This window comes from Hirundo rustica, chromosome 5 (genome assembly GCF_015227805.2).
Source record: "Hirundo rustica isolate bHirRus1 chromosome 5, bHirRus1.pri.v3, whole genome shotgun sequence".
Taxonomy (NCBI): Eukaryota; Metazoa; Chordata; class Aves; order Passeriformes; family Hirundinidae; genus Hirundo; species Hirundo rustica.
The window spans coordinates 57,188,525-57,207,747 of record NC_053454.1 but is presented as its reverse complement, the minus strand read 5'-3'; the positions used below and the strand labels follow the sequence as shown (position 1 = coordinate 57,207,747).

The 19,223-nt window shown below is 40.5% G+C and overlaps 2 protein-coding genes across 6 annotated transcripts in view; one reads left to right on the top strand and one right to left on the bottom strand.

The window, feature by feature from the left end:
• Nucleotides 1-1,542: 1,542 nt before the first annotated feature.
• ABCE1 (ATP binding cassette subfamily E member 1) lies at nt 1,543-19,215 on the bottom strand. Of its 4 annotated transcripts, none has more exons than XM_040065007.1 (18): nt 19,025-19,215; nt 12,268-12,436; nt 11,864-11,949; nt 11,262-11,359; nt 10,757-10,874; nt 8,762-8,899; nt 8,548-8,617; nt 7,376-7,472; nt 6,324-6,413; nt 5,625-5,746; nt 4,771-4,992; nt 4,275-4,334; nt 4,132-4,190; nt 3,842-3,952; nt 3,610-3,752; nt 3,399-3,521; nt 2,323-2,434; nt 1,543-2,078 (listed from the first exon to the last, which is right to left on the bottom strand). In XM_040065007.1, the coding sequence occupies exons 2-18, from the start codon at nt 12,368-12,370 to the stop codon at nt 2,031-2,033; spliced, it is 1,800 nt and encodes a 599-aa protein (XP_039920941.1). In that variant the 5' UTR covers nt 12,371-12,436; nt 19,025-19,215; the 3' UTR covers nt 1,543-2,030. The 4 variants fall into 4 exon arrangements, with proteins under 4 accessions (XP_039920941.1, XP_039920943.1, XP_039920940.1 ...); XM_040065009.2 differs by having other exon boundaries at nt 18,733-19,188; XM_040065006.2 differs by lacking the exon at nt 19,025-19,215 and adding an exon at nt 18,465-18,588.
• ANAPC10 (anaphase promoting complex subunit 10) overlaps nt 18,712-19,223 on the top strand; it is a 32,924-nt gene continuing 32,412 nt past the window's right edge. Inside the window, exon 1 of one of the 2 annotated variants that reach the window (XM_040065016.1) lies at nt 18,712-18,843. The gene's annotated coding sequence lies outside the window, so the exon portion shown is untranslated. The other variant, XM_040065012.2, reaches the window with a different exon arrangement.

Below are 19,223 nucleotides of genomic sequence, written 5' to 3'. Positions count from 1 at the left end.
GGGGTAGGGGTCGTGCTGGAGGCTTTTTGGTTTTTCTTTTCTTAATCTGAATACTTTGTCACTCAGAAATCTCTTGAGGCTTTCAAAAGAGGCAATCTTCACTTTTTCAGGTTGAGAATGAAGCAAGCACCGAGGACTTTAACTGTTGTTACTGTTGCATTTCTCTATTTTAACTCCTTTCAAAGATGTAAAGAGGGCTAGCTTGTTGCGCTTACTGGTGAATTTTAAACTTTCACCTCCAGCTGTACCCCAAATTTGTCATTCTGTCTTGGAGCAGGTACTTCATCACGAGCTTTGTTACAAGAATGAAGGCAGTAACACTTCCTAGGGAAATTTGTTGGGAAACCCTGGGGAAGAGAGGCATGGCAGTAACTGGGAGGGATGTGCTTTTAGAATTTCCTTTTAAAAACCAACTTCTTTCAGCTGGGCCTACACTGCCTTGCTACTCTAGGACAGTGAAGGACTGGAAGGTGTAGATATATTTCCTCTAATGCTGATCAAGTAAGTCTGGTTTCATCTCTTGCTGAAGGAGTGAGTAGTAGACTGATCGGCCCAACGTCTGGCCTGGGGCAAGATGTTTTAGATTGCAGGATCCTCCTGTTAATAAATGTAATATTCAGCATATAATGAGCTGTAACACAGCTGAACCACATCTTTTCCTTATCCTAATTACAACTGATTAAGAGAATATAGCACAACTCCAGTCCAAAGGGAGTTAAGCTGTGCAGGGGAGAACAAGTTTCATCAGCCTTTGGAAGCTTTTGTCTGACCAGGGTGGTTGTGTAAGGATGTATTCAATAGCTCCATCTCTTTCGGGAGTCCCTCTGCTGGTGTAGTACAGGTGCATTGCTGCTACAAGACACAGGGTGTGTATAATGCTCAGTACTGCCAAGGTTATGAAATAATCGTGTCACTAACACACAGAATGGCAAAAACCCTACACCACCCCCCCCCCCCCTCCTTTCTGTAGCTTCTGAGGCAAAAATGCAAACAAGGACCAAAGCTACGTTTTCTCATGATGCTCTTCACATACCAATGAAGGCAGAGAACTGTTGAATGGAAAATACCCTTCCTCACTTTTAAGATACATAGCTAAAAGTTGTTTTTACATGTCTGCTTAAGTAACCAGGAACCTTTAAATTTTCCTTCTGCTTTCCTGAAGGACTTTAATGTATAGGAAAGAAGGTTTTTAACATGGTTTTTTAAATTTACTTTCTTTTTTGTCATAGTAAGGATCAAAGATTTTACTTTAAGAAAAAGTAATTTCTGCATCTTAGCCTTATAAAAACTTCATGGAAGAGTGAGCTGGCTAGATGGAGAGGATGTTTCTTTAAGACTGTTTCACTGATTATTTTCATCTCACTAGGTCTGAGAACATGCACAGGGACAGATGATTAAAAAAGGGTGTAGCTACCTTTTACATTCTTTGTAGTGCATCTTCTGTGAACACTCCAGTGTGAGAAAAGGGTGTGTGACATGATATAAATAGATATACACACTTCTGAATTAGTAATGGAAGAAAGTCTGCAGTATCACAGAAGATTTGTAAGTTAGGTGGATATTTTATTTTTGAAACCCTCAGACAGAGAGCTTCAACCTTTTTAAAAGAGGAGTCGCTCCTGTAGCGTGACCTTTTTAGTAAACTTCCCTCTTATACAGAAAACAGCTTCAAAGATTTATTTTAAAATGAGGAAGTTCAGTCAGTACTTGGTACATGAGTAGGATATATTGAATTGAAAACCTCCCTTAAATTTTGAAAAATCAGGAGACCCATTTGCACAATTTCAACGTGATCTATTTTGAAATTATTACGCTGAAAATAGGGCTGTGTCACCAAAATATAGAAAGTGGCAGTTTTTACTCAGACTAGGATGTTTACTGCTACTGTCTCAGATGTTAAATGCAGCAAGAGATTTTAAGCTCCAAAAGATTAATTGTTCTAAAACCTGATCTGAGCCATCTCATCACAGCTGTTTAGATTCCAATATGCAAGTCTAGATGCCAGTTAAAAAGATGCTGGGATTCAATATTTAGTCATCCAGGAAGAAGTAGTTTCCACTCTTCTTTTGTTCCACATCCTTGGGAAGAGAAAAAAGGTCACCATTACTTGAAGCAGTCTTTAGCAGACTTGAACACAGCTGAAATAAAAGACACTTATCTAAACTCCTTTCTGCTTCCCTTATTATTCTTACAAGTTTCATGTGCTGTTTTTCCAGCACAGCAGAACTACCCTGTCAATCTTCATTTTGTTCCATATCTTAAAATCTGGCTTACATATTAAACAATAATGGCTCCTGTACTGTAAAGGTGCTCCTCTCTTACCTTGATGGAATTGAGTTTGTTTATTCTTGGTCTGTAATTGTTGGGGTCTCTTCTAAAAGTGATTTCAAGCTGAGATAAAAACTTATTCATTCCAGCCAAAAGAGTCTGTGGACTGTTAAGAGAGAAGAATATTTTAGCTGTGTTTTCAGAAGACTTATATCATACTATTACAGGCAACTTGGATCTCCATCCTGAGCTCACTCAGGTCTGGAAATGCAAATGTGAGCTGTATTTGACACACCATGATGTGCAACATTTTTAGTCAAACCCTGTCTCATGCTGCTGAAAGGTGAGTAGTGTCTCATTGTGGCTTCCAGCTGTGACCTTTACTTTCTTTTTATTTTTTATCTACATGTGTGTGCTGGCACACTTACTTACATTCAAGGGAAAAAAACCCTTAACACTTGCACCATAAACAAAATCTAACAAAGATCATAACATAACTTTCTCAATATCAGTGAATGATTGTGATTTTTGAATTCCAACATGTGTGCTCTTGGAAGGAACACCACCAAAGCAAGGGTAGCAAGGGATGGCAGACCAATGTGTTCACTTCATCTGGCTTGTGCCAAGTACTCACTGTTCTAAAAGCCTGGTTTCTGATAAGGCTGCTCATCAAAAAGTCTCTGTAATCTACATAATTTTTTTTACAGGAACAAAAGCAGACATCAAAAGGAACAGCTCTGAAAGAGTAAAACAAAGCACACTGCATGTTGGTGTCAAGACTTGCCCTTCACTATCTCTGCATACAGGTACCATTAGTACACTGCTTTCTTTTAATTCATCTCAAAGTTATTTTCAGAAGGGTGGTTTACAGATTGTACTTTTTTTATTCCCTGATCTCTTCTGATTGTAATTTAGCCATCATGCAGTTGCTTAAGGCTGGTCTCGTTCTTGAGGGTTTGGTTATGCTCCCCAATCCTGCCCCACTCTGGTTTAGGCAGTCTGTAAGTGAGAATCCCATCGTTCCACGATTCAAAAGAAAAGTCACAACCCTCGGGGCAACCTTGGATGCAGCTTAAATTTCCATAGGCAGGGATGACAATCTTGCTTAGTAATCCCAATGAACATTTTACCTGTTTGCCAGTGTGTTCTTGGAAGGAATGCCGTCAAAAACAATCACACGATCCGCGAGATATGTGGCCATGATAAAATCGTGTTCTACCACAAAAGCTGTTTTTTTAGCATGGAGAATGAAACTGAAATGAGGGGAAAAAAGAAGAGAGAGTTATGTGAATTCATTGTAATACTACTGCAAATTTCAGTTCCTTGCCCACGTGTACTCACCGTTTAATGACTCTGGCAGCCATCAGACGCTGTTCAGAGTCCAGATATGCTGAGGGCTCATCAATCAGATAAACATCTGCCGGTTTACCCAGACAAAGAGCTAACGCCACACGCTGCAACTCACCACCGGACAGCGTCTGAACCTGGAGGCATGGGGGACACAAGGCCAAGCTTAGTTCAGGTACAGCTTGAGAGCTGAGACAATGAGGATGTTCATTCAAGCAATTAATACCTCCTGGTCAATGATGTTTTCTATCTGAAGAGGTTTCATCACGTCAGTTACAAACTGGGGGTGTGTATAGGCGTCTCTGATCTTCTCGTGCAGCAGCTGACGGACACTTCCCTAGCAAAAGGAAATGCTGCTCTTCAGTTTTATGCTCCACAAGAAAATAAGCAGAAACAGAATTAAAAAAAAAAAAAAAAAAATCTATCTAAAATACATACAGCTATAAAACAGGCGTAAAATTATTTCTATCTGTGCATTTTGTAGCAAACACAATAATAAATAAGGCTGAAACATACCGTAGATTTAGGGCTGATTTTCTGTGGTTTGTAGCTGACATTTAGGACTGGGACCTCACCTATAAAAAGACAAAATTAATAATGTAAACAAGAGAATTTCCAGTAGCCTTAAAATCGGTTTCACCTTGGGTATAACACGTTACCTCCTTCATCAGGTGTAAGTCTTCCTGCAAGCATTCGGATAAATGTTGTTTTGCCAGTTCCTAAAACAAAATTCAAGTTACGCATTAATCTCTTTTTAGTAATTTAACAATTAGTAATCTAACGATTAAGTCACTGATACAACAACAAAGACTATTTAATAAAGAAAATACATTTTAAAATTAGACTGCTTTAAAAATTCCTCTATTAGCTTCCAGCACTTGCTGCTACTTGCTTTTGCAAATGGAAGAGACATCTTAAAACTGCCACCTAAGTTTTTAGAACGGGGTAACAGACAAACACGGTGGCACTGTTAACACTCAGTAACTTCACATACTCCCCCCATCAGGGGACTCATGCTGTGATATTCTTCACCAAGAAACAAGCAGCACAACCTGACTCAAACCCAATAATTTTGAAGCTGGCTCCCAAATTGAAGAAGGGCTTTAGGAGATATTCAGGGCTGGAGAAGCAGTTTACAACATAAATTGCACTTACCATTTTCCCCTAACATCACCATAATTTCAGAATCAGTGAATTCTCCAGCTACTATGGATAGTTCAAATTCTCCCATCTTTTTTTTCATTCCTGGATATTTGTACATACACATCTTTTTAACTTCTTCTTCGTTAGCTGTCTCAGCTACTTTAAATACCAGAGATGCATCTCGAAACCTTAGATTTTCTGTTGGAACATAGCCATCTAGGAAAATATTTATGCCTATGATGGGAGGAAAAAAGATCATTAAAAGAGGTCTGTAACAAAGTAAACCAAGATTAATTTTAATTCCTGGCTGCAAATTCCATTCAGGAAATGAGAATGCTGGATTTTAAATCTTATGTTAAAAGAAGCAACAAGACTTCCTCTTCAAGGTGTGCACATTATGCAAGTTGAATAAAGAAAAGCCTTACTAAACTACAGAATAGCTGGAGCAGCACTTCCTGAAAACCCAGTGCTAGTGTTGTGTGGAGTTTAAAGAACTCCTGCTGTTGCACCCATTCTCTCAAAGCCAGTTTTTACTGAGTCTCAGTACTACAAGTGGGGTCAATACGTACCTCTGTACTGGGCAACCTCTCTCCTGCCCTTTCTCTACTACTTATAGGGTCTTTTGTGTAACTCCACTGTTTACAAAACACCTGCAAGTATCAAAATGATGTCCACAGCAAGAGAAAAAGGGGTTTTGGGTTGAGTTACAAATTTAGTATCATGTAACACAGAAATTCTGCAAGAAATCAAACCGTTTTTTTCATTGCTGAACTGTAGCAGGAAGAGGACACGTTTATATAGCAGACAACTGGCATTTTGCTGTCTTTTTGGAATATGTTTAAAAAGAGAAATATGGCAAGAATTACCTTCTCTGACGCTGAAAGGCATGGTTACAACACCATAAGCACTTGGCACACCATACAGGCAGCAGATAAAGTCAGAGAGATAATCTAACACACTTAGATCATGCTCTACAACAATAATGTACCTGAAAAACAGAGCCAGAGAGATGCTTTTTTACTTCAGTGCAAAACATTTTTCTTTTCTTTTCTTACTCTAGTCTTGCATAAACAAGAGCTATCAACATGATTTTTAGTTAATAAGGTTTCTTCACTTTATACTAAAAAAGGAGAGAGTTGAAATCTCTCACAAGCATTTTTTAAACTGTCCAATAATCTCATGACTGTTAAAGTCCATCTTCATTGTAAACTGACAGCTTCTTTATGTACAGTAAGTGGAAGGATGCTGATTGATTTGAGTGAAAAATACTTAGCACATTTTAAGAAAAAAATCTTGGTGAGAAAGGGGTGAAACAGCAATATTCAAGTGAAAAGTAACCACCAATAGCTTTCCATCCTCATAACAAAGTTTTGAAACGGGACAAGAAACTACAGGAAGTAAGTTTCCAAAATGCAAAAGATTACTGACTTGGAATATCTGAAATATGTGTTAGTGTACCATACTGAGAAGTGAGCACTGCTGAGGGAATGGACTGGATATTTCTTCCCTCTATAAGCACTCATACATTATTACAGCCTGGCAAAACATCTGAAGCTTGTATTTACCTGTCAGGGTTTATTAGGGACCGGATAGTAATGGCAGCCTTCAAGCGCTGCTTGACATCCAAGTAGCTGGAAGGTTCATCAAACATGAAGCTAATCCCAAAAGGAAGAGTGAAGTCTTAGTGAATGCAAGCCTTCTACTTATTCAAACATAATATTAACATTTCAATCATTAAATACATGGAAATATAAAAATTATCATTATTAATACTGAGAAAGGGAGACAAAAAATGAAAACTGTGCACACCTGCCTTCATTCTCTATAGACTGTCACGTGAAAGTGAGTTAAGTATTGCTTTGCCAAAAGTTCTGACAAAGTTATCAAAAGTTACAAGAATCAGCAGTTAGGATTCCCATGCACTCACTCTGAGTTACCTTAAATTTAACATGAACTGAAAAGTGCAAAAATACTGTAGAAGACTGGAAGAAGGACATCTTCCAAAAAGAGAAAACTGAACAAGGAAACCCACTTGAAATTCACACCAAGCAAACAAAAAACAGCAGCCCAAGCAGAACAAAACCAACCAACCAAAAATCCATAACAGCAAAAAACCCCCAAACCCTGTAACTCTTCTGATCTTGCTTTCTTGGTCACAAGGAGTCAGGAAACATTAGACAGTAATTTCCCGCTTGCAAGGCAGGACAGGAGGGACTCAAGTTCCAAGAGGTGGGGAAATGTTGGAGTCCAGGGCAGCTGTACCTTTCTCATTCAGAGAGGCTAAGAGAGGTGTGCTGCCCAACACGGTATGTTTAAGTGGGATTAGGGAGAGGTTTTGGTGCTGAACTCTAACACTGGCTTCTGAAATAAGCTATTTCCACTCAGATAAATAAAAGTATACAGTATCCGGAGATGACACATGAAGTAAATATGGCTTTCAGCTGATGAGTTGGCAAAAGTTGTTCTTCTAGTAATTTTTAAACATTATTTAACAACTATTAAATTTTTTCAGTATTTCAAATGAAAGTATTATTGCTAAGAATAAGTGTAAATTTGAGGACCATATTCTGAGACAGATTATTAGAAGCAATGCGTAACAGAAGTAAATTAAACATACATATCAGCCTTCTGAATGCAAACAACTGCACAAGCAAATCTCTGAAGTTCTCCTCCTGAAAGGTCCTCAACATTTCTTTCTTTCAGGTGTGTTAAGTCTGCAAATAAGTGTTTAATTTTAGTTATGTTATAACCAACACAACAATGCACATTTTTATTACCTACAGAAACATGTACAAACATAGCAAACATTCTACAGAGAGGAAAACAAAACAGAAGGAGAATAAGCATTCACTTTATACAGCATCAGTATTGTACTACTAATACCAAGTCACGGCAAGCTACGGCTTCTCTGCAGCATTAGTTGCATGGCTGCTTCTTACCCTGCAGGATTACATTTCTATTTCTTCTTCCACCATGTATTTAGTAAAGATTTCTGGCCCTTCAAAGAAACTATACCAGTTCTGAAAGTGTTTCTTGTCAGACCTGGCTGAAGAGTTCTGATTTTCAGGAAAATCAAGTCCCTCAAACCTTACAGCAGATGGGTGAAGCAGGGATCTTCTAAGCAGTTTAATGAACACCACATTTCAATAGATTGTGTCACTAAGAGATTAAGTAGGACTCAAGGCCCACGTTCTTGGTGGCTCAATGGCAGCCCCACCTTCAGTACCCAGTTCCACCAAAGAGAATCCCATTGTGAATTTAGCAAAAAATAAATTTAGGAACAACTAAATACTAATCACCTCCAAAACATTACTAGGGCTGGACTATGCTGATGTTCTTATTAATTGTATTAATCTCAGAAGTCAGCGTTACTCCCACTAAGATTAGATATATACAAGCTTTGGGGGGAGTGTGGTATATTAGGGTAACATTTTTTACATGCAGCGGCTGTCCCAAGGGGGATGCTCAGATTTTGCCACATTTGTGAGCAAGCAAGAGCAGCAGATGTTAGGTGGAATTTTCCCAGATTTAAAAATAAGCACTTTCTACTATGAAACAGAAATTGCATTAGATTCTGTTAACTAACATGTATCAACCAGTTTGCCACCAGAAAGTATTATTTGTATTATTTATATTACAGCAGGCTTTACACTAAAGTACCTTTAACTCTTCTCTCTTTTTTTTGAGTTGGTATAATTTACATGTTCTATCACATTATGGCAAGTTGATTGTTTCAGTAAATATGAACTTCTCAAATGCTTTAAAATTTGACTGTACAAATTTACTTACCAAGCTGCTGACATACAACAGTTTGTGTCTTAGTTTCATCCTTCCTATCCAGAATTGATCCCACTGTTCCCTGCACAATAAATAATAAAAAAACTCAACCAACATTAAAAATTTCAGAGAGTCCTGAATTATGCTGCTAAATAAAACCTTGAAACACATGAGAACTACTACAGAAGAAGCTCCCAGCTTTCTGTTAATTCATGAAGTGTCTCACCTTTGCAGCTTTAGGGATCTGGTCCACGTACTGAGGTTTAATGATAGCTTTCAGGTCATCTTCCAGGATCTTGGTGAAATAATTTTGTAATTCAGATCCTCGGAAGTAAGTCAAAATTTCTTGCCAGTCAGGTGGATCCTGTAACAAAATTAAACTCTGGGTTTACTTATACCATTTAAAAATATAGTAAAAACCCCTAATTTTAAATTCCAATCAATAAGGCAAAGAGAATATGCTTGTCAGATAACACACCAAAAAAATCCCCAAAAACATTCTAAAAACAAAGTTTAGAGATCTTTCTTTTTCCGGGTTTCATGATCCTTCAAAAAAAATTAAATTTGCACAGTTAAGAAGCTACTGAACTGAAATAACTTCATGGGGAAAATGACAGAATGGATTAGTGTACCCACACTCATTAGCTATCTGTTACAGCTAATTGAAAGGAAAAGGACTGGAATGATAAAAGCACAAACTTGCACAGAAGATGCAACAAATCTGGTACTTTTCTCTGCTTCTAGTAAACATTTCCAAGGAAACAGAAGGAGAAAACAAAGGAAAAATGATAAATTGAAAATAAAAGGAACCATTCAGAGCAACCACCCAGGAAAAAGTCCCCCCTTGCACGCTGTACTACTCTGAGGGGTGCTGAGTTAATTACTTCGATGATAAACAGTATGGAATCAGACTGACACAGTCATATTTCCAAACCAAGCAAATACACAGAGGAAATGCTTCATCAGTCTTAGAGCAGAAGCAACATGGAAGATTCAATTCATACCATGTGTTTCTGTGGTCATACTGATATGGCCCCTACACAGCAAAGTCTGATTTTGGAAGCATGGTAATTCAATTAAGTACACATTCAGAAAGACAAAAGTTTTGCTATTTCTGCAATACAACCACCTGAAACAAGAAGTCCACAAAATAATATAAACCAGATTTGAAAGAGAATGTAAAATGTAGTTGGGAAATGATTATTTCTTTGCAGCTTTAGGTAGCAGCCATGAAATGAACAGTTTATTAAAACATTATTCTTTCAGGTAAAGAAACTGCTGAAGAAAGTTTGAACACACTTATTCTTACAAGTGCTTCTTAAAGGATAAAAGCGTGCATCAGAATTCAATTGTCCTTGTGCAATTTGAAGGTAAGAAAGCAGCATCTGAAATACTGCCAAGAGGAGTCCTAACAGTTATTATTTATGCCTTTTCTCTAATGCATTCACTCTTTGGAGTAGTGCTACGTAAAGATGCCCTTGTAAAATATTTTGCTCACTGGCTGCAGTTTGACTTGGAATAAACACATAGGAAAATGGATTATGAATTCCTATGAATACCAGCAAGTTGTTTTAAGTCTGGTTCTCAAAAAGTCTTATTTCCAAGTAACTAGCAACATGCATAAATTAAGGATTTTTCAAAGCTCAGTATATTCAAGTGTACAGTGGGAAATACCTTCAATCACAACTTAAAGTAACAACATACTTGGTGAGAAATCTTCCTCAAAAGAATCAAAGATAAAAATGCCTAAGAGATCCCAAGGATACATGGTTAGTGTTCATAGACACTTGAGCTGTTCAGATAAAAAACAAAGGTAACTTAGAAGAAACTACAATACTTGGGCTATGGAAATCCCTGATGGGAACAGGTAAATTATGCAGGGAGAAAAAAATTGACATTTTTAAAAGACTGGTATTAAAAAAACCCCAAACCCTTCAGCGACTGACTTCAAGACAGAAACCTACCTCTGATTTTTATCTTTTATGAGTTACAATTACAGGTAGTACCCTTATCTCTCTCGAGAGATATACACAACTTGCAAGAAAACCTTTCTTAGCAATAACCTTCTACTACTGGTCCTGTGTGGAGTAAGTCACTGGCTGTCAACAGACAAAGTGCCAACATCCCCACAAACCTATCACATTCACAGATACAAACGTTCAGTCCAAAATATAAACACAGCTATTTAAAGTGCTAACTCTATTTTACTGCTGATACATACATCATATTTGCCAAGATTTGGCTTCTGTTTTCCTGCTAAAATTTTCAAGGCAGTTGATTTTCCAATACCATTGGTTCCAACCAATCCCAGTACTTCACCTGGACGAGGGATAGGCAACCTGTACAAAACATTGATAAGTTTGTGTCACATTTATGCCATCACACACCAACATTTTCTGGTCAAGGAAGTGTTGCAAGCCATTTTCAGACTTTATGATTATTACAGCCTTCGTTAGCTTGCAAATATCTAACCCAAATTATATCAAATTCCTTAAAAATAGAAGAGCATAAGAAATATTTAAGGGCAGTCTCTTAAATAGGGGCTCTGTAAAATAGTCCCTAATGCTAATTTATTTCATTATAATACTTTTTAACAAGAAAAATGTAATTAACATTCTAAAAGGAAGCTACTGGGGTAAGAACCAAGAACACTTTGATGTGTATTATGCTTACACTATCAAAAACTCGGATTTTTTTGTCTCTTTGATATTTGAAAAATAAAGTACCTGTGAAGTTTGAAGGCATTGGCACAGTATCTATGTGTTGTTTCTTTCTCCAGGTTGCTAGGTAAGTTAACAATTGACAAGGCTCCAAAAGGACATTTCTGGAATTGAAATAAATTACAGATTATTAGAGCGCACAATTTATTAACAAAATGTTTTGTACTGTACCCAGCTGTGCATTTACATTTTTAAATTACTTCTACCAAGTTTTCTTTACATGGTCAACCCGCCAAGGAAGTTCTAGATGACATTTTTCGAATTAATAGTCTTCAATTTACACTGTCAGTGTAAAACACAAGTAAGGCACACTGCATGTATTCTCCACCTTTCACAAAAAACATCTTTCTCCTGCTAGGTGTCTACAGGCACAAACAAAAAATCCAAACAAAGCCAAGCAAAAACAATGCCACAAACAAAATCCACACCTTGCAACCCAACTAGGTCAGTCAAGTGACATTGTTCTTCACTTTCTATAAACAGTAAGTTAAACTGGTCTGATTAGTCCAGGAAAGAAAACTGCTTTTTGAAGTTACAGTATGCATTACTAAATGTAATAGCAAAATAAGGAAAATTAAGCACTTTAAGTAAAGCTGTTTAATTTTTACCTTGATGCAAATACCACAACCAATACAAAGTGTTTCTGAAATCCATGCTATTTTGTTCTGTGATGTGACTTCTATGCAAAGTTTTCCTGGTGAAAAAAAGTTAAGATAAGGTCAGTAAAATTTGTGGTGAATCAGAATTCCTGCCTATTAAATTCCACAGAGGAACATGTAACTGATTAACGTTCACTGAAGCTTCAGATTACCCAGAGGCTTGGAAAGTGTCATTATTACTAAGAACTGTTCGTTCTTTTAGTGATATTTCTAAAGGCTTTATGGGGGGGGGGGGGGGGAAAAAGCTTCAATGATACACGAAAATCTATCAGTTATAAAAAGCTCAGTCCTTCTAGCAACTAATTTAAAACATCTCAAATTGCTTCACTGCTTTGTTACATTGTATCTCTTACCCATTCGCACCACAGGACAACTCTTCTTGCATTCCTGACGACATTTCTTTGGCTTGCACTTGTCATGGTTGACTATAGCAATCCTTGTTAATTTGTCTGCCATAATGCACAATTTAGGGTTAAACACATACACCAATTATAAGGAAGGAGTAGTGGGAGTCTTTCAACCCTTAAAGAAAGAAAGGAAAAAAAAACCGTAAGAGACCATGTTACTGACAGCACAGAGAACAGACATACCATAAGTTATTGCTAGTGGAGTGCAGAGATGAAAAATGCAAAATTATTTGATTTTTTCCTCCTTTAAGCAACACAGCAGAGTGAAGTACAAATAACAAGGGTACTGATGTGTAGATAACCACACAAATTTTTAACATCAACTTTCCATCCCATTACTATTTTTCCAGTGTAAAAATAAAATTATGATTATATCTGAAAATGGATGCTTCAAAAAAAAAAGTATGTAGTAAGAACATAAGAATCCATACAGCTCCAAATTTCAGGTTTTGTACAAATACAAGGTGCCTTGTATAAAGCACCCTTGTTCACAATGTCAAATTGTGACTACAACTATTATTCCAGGGATATGATTAGAATAGACATTTATAAACTGTATGTGAATATTCTGTATTAAAGGATTAAAACAGTGTAAAATGCAAACCAGTTTTCAAAGTGAAAATCTGTAATTGCATACGAAAAGTAAACCAGGCAATGTGAGCAGACATTCATGATGACATCTGATTCCTTAACCTTGAGTTTCATTAGTATTTGAATAATTACAGTTACAATCTGAATTTCCTAATATGGCATCAATACCTATAATAGATTTCAGTAAGTAAAATTCTTTATAAAGAACATAGAAAGGCTCTGCAAAGGGATCTGGCCAAGCTGGATCCATGGGCCTGAGGATCAGTAAGGCCAAGTGCTGGGTCCTGCCCTTGGGTCACAACCACCCCAGGCAGTGCCACAGGCTGGGGCAGAGTGTAAGGAAAATTGCCTGGTGGAAAAGGACCTGGGGGTGCTGGTGACAGTGACTGACCATGAGCCAGCAGTGCCCAGGCGGCCAAGGAGGCCAATGGCAGCCTGGCCTGGATCAGCAATGGTGTGGCCAGCAGGAGCAGGGCAGGGATTGTCCCCTGTGCTGGGCACTGGTGAGGCCACACCTGAGCACTGTGTCCCGTTCTGAACCCCTCAGTAGAGAAAGTCACTGAGGTGCTGCAGTGAGCCCAGAGAAGGGCAGTGGAGCTGGGGAGGGTCTGGAGCACAGAGCTGAGGAACAGCTGAGGGAGCTGGGGTGTTTAGCCCAGAAAGGGAGGCTCAGGAGAGCCCTCAGCACTCTCTACAACTGTCTGAAAGGAGGGTATAGCAAGGTGGGGAATGAGGCTCTACTCCAAAATAACAAAGAGGACAAGAGCAAACCTCAGATTTCACCAGGGGAGGTGTAGACTGGATGTTAGGAAAACTGGATGTTAGGAAAACTATCTTTGTTAAAAGGTGGACAAGCATCGAAACAGGCAGCTCAGGGAAGTGGTGAAGTCACCATCCCTGGAGGTATTTAAAAGATATGTAGATGTGGCCCTCAGGGACACAGGTTAGAGCTCAGCGCTGGGTTAATGGTTGGACTCAATAATCTTGGAGGTCTTTTCAAACCTAAAAAACTCTCTAATTCTGTGATATTTAAACAAGATGTTTAAATACATCCAAAATCACAAATAAAAGCATGCAAAGAAGTGAAATTATGACTTTGTATTCCTCTCTATAAGCCCCTCTTTCCCTGCTTAGCTCTTTGTAATGTACATTGACAAGTACTGGATTGTAGTGGGATTTTGCACAGCTGCAGCAAATGGAGGGAAGGGCAGAGAATTTGAAATTTAAGTCTTGATAGATTAAAAAAAAGGTGGAATGTGTTTTTAAGTGCATTTATATTTCCTTTAGTATTTTTGCCCATAATACTGAAAATAACAATAATAATGTCTTTTATCTTCCTATGAACAAGGCACACCTAAGGACAACGCCGCCCAGCTCCAGAACAACAAAGACAACTGAATTATGAGGCTCTTGGAAGATTTTAAGATATTAGAGATGACACTTTTTTTTTGGTAAAAATAAATGCCATGAAGTGCTATTTCCATCTCACTAAATAAAGGGATGGCAGCCCCACAGATGATGCATGTTCAAAATCATTTCAATGCAGTATCAGCAGTTCAATGATATAACTGGGAAGGAGTACGGAAACACTTCAGGTTTCCACACAGTGCAAAGGTGTAGTTGCATCCAAAGGATTCCAACATTTCTAACTAAAGGAAGTTTTTTTCTGTTGGATGTCCAGCTCACCTTTGCTTCACCAAACCAAAGTATCCTGCAGTGGTTTACAGACTATATTTACTACATACGGCTATTGGATAAAGAAAGGTTGTGACTTGCAAACTCCTGAAGGAAGCAAGAATAAAATGGGTGTATGGCACATTTATCATATTAAACTCCACCCTTCTATAAAGTTCAGTTGGAAGGACTCCTCCACATACTACTGCAATATCAGGAAGATGGACATCCAACAGCAAAGGTCAGAAAAGCAGACATTATTGTATCCTTAAGTCCATGACTACTGTAGCTACAAATATTTTAAGCGGTTTCTTTTAAAAGTGGTAGCCTTATTCCTATATTTTAAACTAATGTCAAAAAATATTCTTTATCACCCACAAATAAATGTAACTATTAGTCACACTGTCAACCTTACTGTGGCAGTTCCTTATATTTCATTTTTTTATTATTTTAAATTTCTTAAGACAGAAAGTCCTATTTTGAAATAATGACAGAATATCAAAAATAAAATTAAAAGTGATTCAACAGTTCTGTATTGTCAGACCAGACTGACAAAGTAGGGCTGAACACTGAAATTGCATCCACAGACCAGGCCAACAGACAAGGAATAATGAGTCTGCAGTACTCACTTTAACATCAGAAAACAACAAACTGCAAGCCTTAGTTTTGAAAACTATAAAGGTGCTCCAGGAGTCAGGTAATTTTCTTTTGGACAGGTACTGGATGCTGTCATAACATCATTATATTCTTTGGGAAGACATTGCAGCACTTTTCACTAAAATCCCACAGTTTACAGTGCGAGGAGTATTTGGGGGTGAATCACTCCCTCTGTTTTCCCAAGGGAAGTGCCTAATGTGGGTGAGACCTGTCTGCAAGGCCTGAGCAGACTCTGGATCTTCCACCGGCGCTGTAGGCAGCAGTGAACCAGTTCTGTGGGTTGCACAGGTGAGCCCCAGAGCCAAACCCACCGTGGCTCAGCAGGCTGTCCTGCCCAGCCCCTGCTCCAAGTCCCTGCTAGGCAGTGCCAGGACATCTCCCCTCAGCCACCCACCCTTCCAGCTGGGCTTTAGCCTGAAGCTCCAAAGCAGGAGAGTGGGACGGGGCTGCTCTCAAACACCAAGGCAAATGTGGCTCGAAACGAGCAATTCTTGTCAACTTCCACAGCAAGCTTTCCAGTCTTGGCGGGATAATCAGGCTGAAGTTTACACTCACTGCTGAATCAGACTGTGGTTGGTAAGCAATAAAACAGCCCAAGTTTGGGTTTTTTCTCAATACTCACACAGGAAAATGCCCATCTGTGGTGAATAGTTTTGAAAGGGACAGAGAATTAAGTATGTACACTAAGCATTTATTAGAGTATGTGGTTGGGGGGAATAGAAGCAATGAAGCAGCATGAAGACACACACATCTCCCACCTAAAGTGACAGAAGCATCAGTTTATCCAACTCTCTAGTGGTCTTAACCATTTTCATAAAAAAATATATTTGTGGCTCTTGTAACTTCTGCAATATTTCCAGGACTGTGCTGATGTCTACAATGACAACTGTCCACAAAAAAATTTAATAATATCTACCTAGAACTCAGAAACAAATACACAACTGTCCAAACCCAGACTGAACTCAAGTTACATATTTACATCTAGTCAGCTGAGTGGCATTTAAATTAACATATGGAATAGGATGGTTGATGATTCCAAGGAACAGATGTAGAACTCTCAGGACACTGAGCACAGATCAGCAATGTTACAGTACAACACACCAGTAACCAAGCAGTGCAGTCAGCACTTTAGGGGCAGGAGAAACTGGTACTCGGAAGCATTTCACTTCATGACTGTGCTTCTCCTTTCCATATCAAGAAGAACAGAACAAAAAACAGAGAATGAAAATATTAACGTGCTCCTAACTACTGGGGTAAACAGCTGTTTTGAATTAGCAAATGTTGATGGTGTGGCAGCAGAAAATCCTCCCAGAATGAACTGGCAACAGAGATGAAGGAAGGAGAGAATAACTAAAAACTGCTGGCTAGAGAAAAAAGAAAATGTCCTTAAAAACCCTGTGAGTATCACTTATTGAAGCCAAAAGCTGCCCATTATGTTCAATTACATCATTTAATAATAATAATAATGAAAATCAAACATGTCTCAAAATAAAGACACAAAACATGTTATCACAAGCATTCCAAGTCAGCATTCTTAGGCTGTCTGACACAGCTGCTGCACACCCTAACACACCAGATTACAAAAAAAAAAAAAAAACCCACCACAAAAACAAACCAACAGCCCACATGCAGACCAGATAACAGACGCTGCTATCTGTCACAGAAGGCGACAGCAATGTACAATCTGTAGAACCAGTGCAATGTGCTTGCACTAAAAATATTTATTTCTTTCACAGACATTAGAGCTAAATTATAATTTACTAAATCAGGGCAATTATGGCAGAGAAGGATTTGTAATTGCAATGAATTATTCAGATGTAAACAAAGGAAAGTTAAAATATTAAAAGTAAATGAAGACCAAACAGAACCAGAGACTATTCAATGAAAGATGCGAAGGCAAGGTCTGGGTTCAGAACCGTGCCATGCTTTAGTTACTTTGCACAAAACCAGAGAACATTTAATAAAACTACCTAGCATCAGACCTCAGAGAGAAATGCTCTGGAAAGAAGTGAGGATGAGCAGCACTTCCAGCTGCCATTGAAAACAAGCTCCAGAACTGCCTCTCAATTCCCTTGCTGACGGACTACATAGAAAGCCAAGAACTAGAATACACAAAGAAAATTAAAATGAAAGATAAAACAGATTTTCAAACTGCATGTGGGAGATCACTACATCTGTAAGCATCAAAGCAGAAGCAATAGTAAATGATACAAGAACTAGCTTAAGGTTTTGACATTTGTTTTAGAAACTGAGTAAATGTAATGTAAAAAAAAGTTTAGACATGTCCCAGATTTCCCTACTGTATTAAATCATTATGTTACTCATAAGACACGACATGAATAAGAAAATATGTTAACATGAAAGCATATGGTCAAATACACTGACGCTGCACAACGAGTGGGTGTGTTCAGCTTGTGCTGAGCAGCGTTAATTATCGTTGAATCTGTAACATTTCCCCTTAACATGAAGTGAAATGCGTGAGAACGAACCCATAAATTAGCAACCTAATTAAACTAATGAAAGTATTTCACGACCACTGGTTTAGGACTGCAGCTTACAGAAGGAACCACAGCAGGGAAACTTAAATCAGGGCGTGAAAACTGTCACGGGAATTTGCAGGTGAAGCGTCCAAGTGCATTCCAGGCAGGAAACACCATCATGGTCCTTGAGAAAAGCCCTGCCGAGTTCTTCTGTTTTTACACACACCCGCAGAAAGCGGCCTTACCCCGCTATCTTATCGCACCTGCAAGAAGGCTTGGTTTCCTCACCGCCCCACAAGCACCCACGTGGATATCAGCTTCCCAGAAAAGAAGGCAAAATACGGCTTTCCCCCCCACCCCGAGGAGGAAGTTCCCCGTTTCCTGCATCCGCAGGGAAGCCATTCCCGCGGCCGGGAGCGGCAGCGGGGACGGCGCCCTCTGACCCCGGCTGGCACAAAACCCGAGGCGCCGGGGATGACGTACCGCGTGTGCGGGCAGCGCCGGCCCGGGCCGTGCCCACGCCGGCAGCGAGCCCCGACCCCCGGGAGCCTCCGGCCCTGAGGCCCGGGCGGGGCGCGGTCGAGCCGACCCTTTTCCCACGGTGGATCGGGCGAGGCCGCCGCTCACGCCGAGCCCAGCGGCGGCCGCCGGGCCGGCAGCGCGGTACGAGGAGGGGGGCCCCTTCCCTACCGCCTCCGTTCCTGTGCGGGAAGGTGGGAATCCCCTCCCGGCGTTACCTACCGGGAGCTGTGAGAGGGGTGCGGCGGGGCCCGGGGGGAGGAGGAGGAGGGCGGGGAGCGCGCACGGCGCCCTCGCGCCGGGCCGGGGGAACGGCGTCCGGTGATCCCGCGCGCGCAACGTGGTCGCGCCGCCGCCGCCACCCGGCCAAGATGGCCGTCGGGCCCGGGGGGCGGGGCCTCGGCGCGCGCCACGGCGAGCAGGGGAGGGGAGGGAAGGAAGGGCGGGTCTCGTCAGCGACTGCCGGGGAGGGAAGGGCGGCCCTCCTCACCATGGAGACCGGGAGCGCGGCCGGGCGGCGGCCCCGCTCCGAGGAGAGCCCCCGGGTCGGTACGCCGCGTCCCCAGGACAGAAAGGTCTCGCTGGCCTCTACCTCCACTGGGTAGGTGGTGACGGGCAGCAGCAACAGTTCGACCGTGTGCCTCTCTCCTCAAGGAAAGGTGTTGCCATTCCCTTCCGCCACCGCAGTTTCGGCATTAGGAACCGAACTCCAGTGTCGGATACGCCCGGGGACTGATACAAGGCGAAAGGTACCAAGATAGAATGGCCTTGCTAGCCTTTACCTGCCCTGGGCAGCGTGTTATCTGCACCTGAAACACTGAGACGACGCGCTTTCCCTCCCGTGGGGAAGCCTTTCCGTGAGCCCCGCTCGGGAACTCGAGTTCCATACCCAGCCCCGAGCGCGTCCCGGGCTCGCTCCCTCCCCGGAGGAGCCGGGACACGGCACGCCCGCCGGCCCCGCTCCGCCCATGGCGCCGTGCG